The following is a 9,609-nucleotide window of genomic DNA, read 5'->3' as shown; positions in this document are numbered from 1 at the left end:
ATGATTTATAATGGAGTTGTTTCTTCTATTTTTTTTTTTAAACTTGAGTTATTAGGGATGGCAATTTTACTCGTTATCCGGTCTTAACGGACCGGATAATATCCGTTCTTATCGAGTAAACGGATAAACGGGTAGGACCCGTTAAAATTATAGCGGGTCCGAGTAACATAATAAGTGGATTTGTACCGTCTCTCCAGTACCCTCCGTTGACACTCGAAGTTAGTATTATAACAGTAGTAATATATGATATTAATTGTATTTTATACTATTACACTCATATTTGATCTCGTAATATAACATTATTTTTTTATGGTGTATTTTGATTATGTATTTGATGGGATAAAACAAAACAAAAAATTGCATAATTTAAACGGGTCAATGGATCTACCCAACCCAGTACCCATAAATATTAACTCTGTTTACTCAGCAGTTATGCCCGTTACACGGCTTGTTTCAAAAACTGGATAAACGGGTCCAGGTAACCGGGTCCATTTTTAATCGGGCTTGGATAATGAAATCATTGGACTCAACCGGATCTAGACCCGTTGTCATTCCTATGAATTATTTCTTAAAAACCGTAATAAAAAATGTTTATAAATAACAATATCTGAGCATTAAAATTGCACTCAATAATACATTCTATACTACTTATCATGCCAATTTGATAACAAGCCGTTACAGATGTGTCTTTTAACTTATTTTAAAAAAAATGGTAAAGTGCAAAGACAACGTTAAATAATAATAATAATTCAAATAGTATTCGACTATAGTGTATAGCTTTGACACGATTAATCATTGGTATCAAAATCGAAAGAGATCGAAAATTCCGGTTCCGATGCTTTAATTTACACCACTGGAAGTACCATTCCGGTGGCAGTCGGCCGGTAGTGGAAGAGACACTTCCGACAAGCTGTTAGAAGCGGTAAACAACCCATGGAAGTCTTCACTTCCGCTAACTTCTGAAGTTTTTAGGTTTTTTCAATTTTTTTTAATTAATTTTGGACCATTGGATTCAAAATCCAATGGCTTAGACCTCATCTGCCAACAAGTAGCCGCGGCAAACTCCAATCTTACCGCGGCAAGTTCGTATATATTTTTTTTCACGCTGTTTTATGTTAATAGATTACAAAACGCCAATATAACCGGAATTCGGACTTTTTGGTCTTGGAATCGGAAATTACGGTGTCCAGCGGGATGGGATCACCAGTCGTGAACGATGGGAGGCTTCCGGTATATCGTTAACGACCGAATGCGTTTTTCATTGGAAACGGATTTCCGATACCGTCCAATGTCCATGATGAGACACAATTCTAGCTTTTGTTGACACATGTTTTCATAGAAAGAAAGAAGAGGACTTCAAATTTGATCGACCATTTATCATATGACTGCAAGAATTTGGAATTGTAAGCTATTTTCCATAAAAGCTCAATGAACCATAATGACCTAATTTTGAGTAGCGTCTCAAAACTTGTTCTTTCACAAATAAACCGAAATACAAAAATATTGCTTGTGTTGCAAGTCATCCTAAACAAAATTTAAAAAATAAAAAAGAATGATATTTTAGAATCTTAGAGACTCCAATTTCTGAGCCGCAGAGGCTAGAGTGGCATTGCTTTTACAAAAAGCAAACCGAATATATCGACTCTGATAATCTGATTCGGATCCGGACACCAAATTTGATGAATTGGGACGAAAGAAGACACATCCAGGCACAGCCACAACCCCTGCTTTCTCTATCATTTCCATTACATATTCCACCTGCAAAAGAAAAGAAATTAAAAAAAAAAAAAATTATGAGTTTTTCATACTACAAGAAAAAAAAATAAAAATAAAAAATATCGCATACACATACATCAGAGAGTGGGCACTCCTTTGGGAGCTCAGCAAACAAAAAGAAAGAGCCTTGTGGCTTAAACTGAACGTTGAAACCAACCCCTTCAATCATCTTCACAATGTAATCTCTCTTCGACTCATAATCCTGAGCATTATGACCAGAATTAAAAAAAACTGGGATTCAATTCCTCTATATTCAAGGAAGAATGAATTAAAATTTAAAACAAATAAAATTAGAGTGAGTTATGATATATTTGTGTATACATTTCGCAGCGACTCGAAGTAGTGAGGAGGGCTTGCCAAAGCAGTCAGGGCGGCTTCTTGAAAAGGCGCGGGCGCCGAGTCTGTGATCTTCACGTGAATGTTTTTTATTGCCGACGCGATGATCGATGGCCCGATCGCCCACCCAACTCTCCAACCTTATGATAAACAAAAATATAAACAGTAAATAAAATAATAAAAAAATAGTCCTTAAACTACATATTTTGCAGCTTTTTAGTACAGTTTTTTTCATAAATATTGCACCTAAACAACTTAGAACATATCTACAAACTTAGATACCGTGTTTAGTTTCAAAATTTATACCTGTGACGCTGAAGGATTTCGACAGCGACGATGTGATGATAGTCCTCTCTTGCATTCCCGGGAGCGATGCAAGCGATATGTGTTTGTTGCCGTCAAATGTAATGTACTCATACACCTGAATAATACACCAAAGTAAGTCATATAAAAACACAAAAATTGAAAAAAGAATTGTTTAGGGATCTAGATAATTATACTTCATCTGTTATGGCAAAGCAGTTTCTGAGGCGGCATTGTTCGGCGATGACCTCGAGCTCGTCTCTGGTGAAAACTTTTCCGGTCGGGTTCTGCGGACTGAGCGATATTTCGTCACTAAAAACTCGTGTTTCAAGTCACGAATATCAAAGGACTAGCTCGTAACCTGTTCAATACTATGGCTTTTGTTCTCTCGGTGAAACACTTCTTGAGCCTCTCCGGGTTCAATGTCCATCGAGGAGGGTCGAGAGCAGCATACACCTGTTTTTTTTTTAGAAAATGACATTAATGACCCTATTTTTTACAATGATATGTTTTTGTGGCTTTACATGTTTTACAGCCCAAGTTTTTTGCATCAAACTTAATTAAAATAAAGCATAAAAGACTACCGCTTAAAAAGGGGACAAATATGTGCAAAACCCGTTTTTTTCTATAAAAAAAAAAAAAACTACTGTAAAAACGACAACAGATTAAAAACGACAATTTGAGAGATGTTCTATCTATATCTAATTAAGCTCACCGGAATTCCACCAGCCAGCGTGACACAACCTTCGTAGGTCTCGTAAGCGGGGTCGAACAGTATTACTTCATCGTCTTTGTCTATTACTATTTATATATAAACACATATATAAGCAGATTGTTGAGTTGAAGAACACTGAATTTGCTCTGAGCGACTCACTAGCGAAAATCGCGGCCGCGAAAGCTTCAGATTGGCCACAGCAAATGGCGATATCAGTTTGGGGATTCACCTCCAAGCCTTGCGTTTTCTTCAATGTCTTTGCCAGGCTGTCACATAGTCCTTCCACGTGCCTTGAGAGTTGAGAGAGAGAGAGGTTATGGTTTAGATAGTGAAAATGAGGGAAGTGGTTAAGAATCGTACCGGTACTGATTGAAATCGGCGTTAATGGCGGAGACGGCGGCGTTTTTGAGCTGTGAAGGCGCGGGGAAATCGGGGAAGCCTTCGGCCAGGTTGACGGCGTTGCGTCGCTGGGCGAGGTGTGAGAGCTGTTGAATCGGCGAGGGTTTGAAATTCTTTGCCGCGGAAGATATTTTTCCTTCCATTGCTCTTTTTTTTCTCTCGTGACTCTCTCGACTTGAAACTTCTCTTCTTTTTATCCATCTTTTTGTCTCTTGCCTGGCTTGTCCTGTTCTTAGTTTTATATTTGAGATTGTGATACAATTTTACGTATTGAATTGACCATCTTTTTTTCAAACAAGGTAAATCTCAAATATGAATGAGCTCTCGAACATATTAGTAATAGTAAATTGTATGTCCATTATAATTACTAGTAATATTATATTTATTTTTTTGAATCTTCAGTAGTATTATTACATACTAGCGGGCTCAGTGTGTTCGTGAATAAGTAGAAATTTAGTGATTGCTAGTATGTCTGAGTTCACATGAGTGTGTGATAGAGATAAATATATATTCGGGCCCCTCAATTTTTTTTTTGAAAATTTGGAAAAATGTGTGTTAAAAGTTGCAATATTTGGTTTTTAAAGAGTGGTAAGTTTTAATTTAGAAAGTATGTATATTTTCACAAAAATGACTTTAGACACGCACTTTTCAAGTTTAGCCTCTTTTCTCTTTTTCCTCTTCACTCTCATCTCATCAAAATCCTATCGCCGATCAATGAGATTTATTCCTATTGCTCTCAAGATTATTGAGATTTTAGCAAGTCATAAAAGAAAATAGGAAATGAATCCCCAAAATCTCTAATCACATTAAAACCTTTCTTTCTGATGAAAAACAAAACCATTAATAATATTTTTCTTTGTTTTTCTCTTCCTTGAACACCAAAAGATCAGAGTCTAAGTCTTGGTCCGAGTTTGATTCAATGACTTGGCGGTGCTCGCATCCCAGCAACAATGGCCACAGTTCAGGACTTTCCCTAATCGCGAAGTGAAGATCTTTGGAGTCCGTTTGCCCTAATAGTGGGTTCTCTTCCGCTCGATCCGAATGCTATGGGCTCGCGGAACCGAGCCCTAATCTTGTGATGCGAAGTACGTCTTCAATGTACTCCAGATCTGAGAGGATGTTTCACAGGAAATCACGCGCGATAGGAGACTGTCGCTCATCGAAGCCATGAGATTATGAACTGATTTTGTCGTTCCCAAGCTTCAAAGGCTGGATTCACGATTCCGTTTTCTCGATTACGATCGGAAGTGAATTCTGGTGGCGTAGTTACTTCAGCTAGCAGGAATCTCCGCAGAATGTGGCCTCGCAAAGTAGCTAAGACTTGTATTTCTCAAGATAATGCAGTTTTGCATCAAGTTTAGATGCAGCTGGATATGAGAAAGGTGACGAAATGCGTAGCAGCGTTGCTTTCCATCTCGGAGAAGAAAGAATAAAGATGAAGGAAAAGAGGACGGCGATCGAGGAAGTGATCGAAGATCAGACGTCAAACGAGAAAAGCTCCGATACCATGTTGAAGCTAGAGAGAGAGAGAGGGTGTTTGGGATCAAATGAGTGAACGAAGATTTCATTGATACAAAGAACAGTACAGAGAAGATCATAATTTATAGTTACCGATCTTGAGATAAAAGAACGACAATGAATAGAAGGGAAACTATACGATACACAAAAGAAAGAAGATGTAAAGAAACTACAAGTCGTTTCTTTACTCAACACTAACACCGGAGAATACGCCACACCACCGCACCGGACCGCAGAGCACCTCATGTCCCCTTCGGTGGCCTGTGATTGTCAAACGGCGCGCTGTTATGCGATTCTCGTGCAGTCTGTTGCGGTCGTGTGCCATCTGTTGCGGCGGTGTGCGGCGTGAGCCGTCCGCTGCGGTCCTAAGTTGTCCGCTGCAGTAGTCTAATGTTTCATCTTCATTTCTTGTTTTGGCTCATCATTGTTGTTGCAACTTACCAAACATAATTGTTTCTTTTTTGGTGGCCTAGAGACATAATGTAAGAATACTGGAGATTTTATTAGCCAGACATTTTTTTTTTCTAAAATATTTTACTAGCCGGGAATAAATGTCTATAATAATTTTATCTTCTTGTATTGTTTGTATACAAAGAGATGATAGTTTTGTTTTGATCTTGAAAAGTCTATCTAATAATAGTTATTTAATTGCAGAATGTGGAATATCATTATTAGTGATGATAATTTTGTGTGTTCGTGTCGTAATTATGTCGTGTTAATCGTATTTATAAAAGTAATCATTAAAATCAAATCCGACATTTATTAATCACGTTTCAAATTTAGATTTAAATTCGACCATTTATGTTTTTACAGATTCATATCCGTTTAAATTAAACTATTTAATAATCGTGTTAAATGATTTATTTAATTAGTTTTTGCTGGCACTTCACCATCATCGAAATGATACATCGACACTTTGTTCCACTTATTCAGAATTAAATTCCATTTGAAATCTGCCATATTATATTGCAAAGAATACGAGCAGAAGCTACAAAGAAATTAAAGAGAATCATATTATATACTTTAGCAGAATGCATTAAAGCATGTTATATACAATTTGTTCAACACATTGCATTTCAAAACAGTACATTCAATGTCTTCTATAAGTATTAAATAAAAATCTGAATGACAGAGTTGACCCACCCAAGCATGGCGGCTCAGGAATTATAGACGAGTTGAGTGAGATAAGACCCGATTCCCTTCATTCAAAGTTAAAAGTTAAAAGCAACACAAGAGCATCTAAAGTTGAGTAATAAATTAAATGAACAGCTTTCTCTCTAGAGAATTGTCTGTGTGAGTGGCCGGTTGTCTTCCTCTTCTCTGAGTATGGACGACTTGTGCGACAAATGGTCGGAGCGGGGCATCGAAGAGGAAGAGGACGGAGAGGTTATGGTTTTTGAAGAAGAAGATCTTGAGAGCGCGGCGGTGGACCTGTCCGACTGCCTCTTGGGAAGGCTGCTCCGAAATAAAGGCTACAACAGCGATGCACTCAAGACCGTCATGGCCAAAATCTGGAGAACGAACGGGAAGCTGGAGATCAGCGATCACGGAAATGGTGTTCTATGTTTCCGATTTGAGAAGCCGGCGGATAAGAAACGTGTGTGGGACTTGGGGCCGTGGACGTTCGGCAAGGCCCTCCTGGTCTTGAGCGATCCCGAGACTGAGAAGAACAACGTGGATGAATTCCGGTTCGTTGAGTTCTGGGTCCAACTCCATGGAATCCCTGCCAGGTACAGGTCGACGCAAATGGGAGAGCTTATCGGAGGAAAAATTGGCAGGGTTACAAAAGTTGATAAAACCAGGGAAGGTCGGGTTTGTGGCGATTTTATCCGTGCCCGTGTCGCCATCGACATTGGAAAGCCGTTAATGACGGGAATGTTTATCAAATTGGGAGCTAATGAAGGGAAGACCTGGACTGCTTTCCGATATGAGAAGCTCGGCGACTTCTGCTACGGCTGTGGCCGTCTCGGTCACGGCGAATCGGAATGCCAAGATAGAATCGAGGAAAACAACAACAACGGAGTTAAGGCCCTGTACGGGACCTGGCTGCGAGGTGACCAAACTAAGAAAACCAACCTGGACACCTGGACCTTCAATGGCGTCACATCCCGGCGTGAGAAGGGATGGGCCGGCCCGGACTTGGACTATGTGGAAACCTCTGGGACGGGAAGGAAGGCCAGGCCAGGCGGGGTTGGGGACGACGGCGAGAAGCGGCACACTGGAATGGACTCTAGCGGCTCGCAAGGGTCGGAGAACAAGGAATCGCAACCGAAGGATGGAGCGGCGAATCCAGGCGAAACCCTGAGTGAGACGCTGGAGACTGAAGGCCCTGTGCCGATGGTCGCTAAGCCTGGACCGCGAGGTGCGCCGAAGAGCCCACCGACCTCCGGGTCTGCTACGAAGCAAGCCAACCGGGATCTCTCTGGCTCGGCGAAGGATGTTGGAGCGGCGGAACCCGGCGAAACCTAGAGCGAGACGCCAGAGAATAAAGACCAGGTGCCGAGGGTTGCTGAGTCTGAATCGCGAGGCGCGCTGGAGAGGACCACCGGTACTGCTACGAAGGAAGCCAGCCGGGATCTCACTGGCTCGGCGAAGGTTTCCCCTGAGGCGCGCCGACTACAACCGGGGAAAAGAGCTGGGAAAGCCGCCACGTCGGTTGTCTCGGGCTCCGGGTCTGATTGCCATTTCGAGAGGGGCAGCCATAACCCTATTCCGAAAGGAGAGGTTCTTTTACCTGATTTTGGGGGGTTAGGAGGCAACGGCTCTAAGCAGGTGGTCTCTTCAGAGAAATTCAGAGCTGCAGATAAGGAGGCCATGTCCTTTGGCGAGGGGCGCGAGGTAGGAGTTGTTGAGGTGGGACCGGGTCAGAGGCTTTCCTCAGAAGAAAGGGCTGGGTGCTTCCCTTTGGGCCCGAAAAATGTTCAGGCTATACCCAGGAATGGGCTTAGTTTGAATTTGGGCCAGGGAATGTCTTTTCCTTCTGAGGAAAGCAAGGGAAATTTCGGTTTGGGCCAGGATGCTAGTCCCACGAAGCCCAAAGTTGATTTAAAAGGAACGCTACATCCTGGAGCCTCTGGGCCGTCCCCCTCTTCTGGCCGTGGGAGGCCTGGGCCCGCTGAAAAGTTTTCTCTAGCGCCTAAAAATATTATTTTGGGCCGCAAGCTTGATCATTCCCACGGGAGGGAAACTGATATGGGCAAAATGGTGGGCGGGGATGACGTAGGTGGGCCGGGAAAGAGAAAATCTAGCGAGAGGATGCGAGTCGGAAACGTGAAGAAGATGGCTCGACTGTTTGAAGCCGGTGGGGGGAAGCCAAGCGTGGAAGACCAGGCTCCCGGCTGCGAGACGAGGCCTTCCCTTATTCCTCAGGCGAACCAGGTTAGTCTTTCTTTCCGGTGCTCTATTTCATTTCCGATTGATCATGAGATGTTACGGACCTCAAATGAGATGGTCTCGGAGACAGTTATGGGTACTAATAACTTAGGAGCTTCTGACACCTCGGATTCGACTAAGGACGATTTGACAGAGAGAGCGGCGCCCCTCATGGAAGAGGGCCGCCGATCGCAATGATAGGCGTTATTTGGAACGTCCAGGGGTTGGGTAACCCCGGGACGAGGTCAGCCCTCCTTGCCCACGTTCGAGACCATAGCCCCGATTTTATTTTTCTTTCGGAGACTAGACTTCGGCGAGAGGGGGCTGAAAGGGTGAGAGTTTTGTTGGGTTTTGATGGTTGTATGACGGTTGACTGTCTCGGTAGGAGTGGAGGCTTGATGTTACTTTGGAAGGAGCCTGTGAGACTCCTACTCGGGACGTTCTCGAGATTTCACATTGAGGGAGTTCTGGTTAGCGAGTTAGGAGAGAGTTGGAGATTTTTGGGTATCTACGGGGATCCTGTGAGCGCCCAGAGGAGGCATACTTGGGAGCTTCTTCGTCGCCTCCGGAATTCTTCCACGGGTCCTTGGTTGGTTGGGGGCGACATGAACGAAGTTGCCTCCAACTCTGAGATTAGAGGAGGTAGAGACAGAGGCCCCGGCTAGTTATCGGCGTTCAGAGAGATGATTTTGGATTGCGACATCCACGACTTAGGTTTCGAGGGAGACCCTTTCACCTGGCGCAGAGGAAATATAGAGGAGCGTCTTGATATCTGCCTTGCGAGTCACGAGTGGAGTGATCTTTTCCCTTCGGCCACTGTTCGACACTTGAGGTTCTGGAGTTCGGATCATAGACCGCTTCTTCTTCTTACAGCGGGATCTCGAGATCGCCGGCAGAGCAGGAGGCCGAGGCGTTTCTTCTTTGAGGAGTCTTGGATAGGTGAGCCTGAGTGTGACGAGCGGATCCGTAGAGCTTGGGGGACGGGCCAGAGTGGTGATCAGAGTCCGAGCTTAGCTGATGCGACCAGTCAGTGCAGGCAGAGCCTCTCCCACTGGGGCGTAGAGAGGAACAGAGAGATCAGAACAGGATTGAGAAGCAGAAGAAGATTGTTGAGCTCGCGGGACAATCGGGTCCGGCCTTCAGCATGGAGCTCTTCAGACGGGAGGAGAGACAACTCGACGCCTTAGTTC

At 43.3% G+C, this 9,609-nt stretch overlaps 1 protein-coding gene across 1 annotated transcript; it reads right to left on the bottom strand.

Moving 5' to 3' along the window:
• Positions 1-1,392: 1,392 nt before the first annotated feature.
• Positions 1,393-3,686, bottom strand: LOC149389848 (uncharacterized). Its single transcript, XM_089624046.1, has 9 exons — positions 3,491-3,686; positions 3,290-3,420; positions 3,131-3,216; positions 2,777-2,871; positions 2,613-2,709; positions 2,419-2,533; positions 2,098-2,252; positions 1,853-1,978; positions 1,393-1,758 (listed from the first exon to the last, which is right to left on the bottom strand). Exons 1-9 carry the CDS (start codon positions 3,670-3,672, stop codon positions 1,561-1,563), a joined length of 1,185 nt encoding a protein of 394 aa, XP_089480172.1. The 5' UTR covers positions 3,673-3,686; the 3' UTR covers positions 1,393-1,560.
• Between the last annotated feature and the right edge of the window lie 5,923 nt (positions 3,687-9,609).

This window comes from Urtica dioica, chromosome 8, assembly GCF_054948205.1.
Source record: "Urtica dioica subsp. dioica isolate 48M chromosome 8, U.dioica_male_clone48M_v1_H2, whole genome shotgun sequence".
Taxonomy (NCBI): Eukaryota; Viridiplantae; Streptophyta; class Magnoliopsida; order Rosales; family Urticaceae; genus Urtica; species Urtica dioica.
This window is presented reverse-complemented; position numbering and strand designations above follow the sequence as displayed.

Excerpts from the sequence above, each read along its gene's own strand:
- LOC149389848 (XM_089624046.1), bottom strand. The coding sequence starts at position 3,672 with ATGGAAGGAAAAATATCTTCCGCGGCAAAGAATTTCAAACCCTCGCCG. Across the intron at positions 3,217-3,289 it reads CGCGGCCGCGATTTTCGCTA|TAATAGACAAAGACGATGAA; the intron begins GTGAGTCGCTCA and ends ATATATAAATAG. Across the intron at positions 1,759-1,852 it reads AGGAGTGCCCACTCTCTGAT|GTGGAATATGTAATGGAAAT; the intron begins GTATGTGTATGC and ends TTTCTTTTGCAG.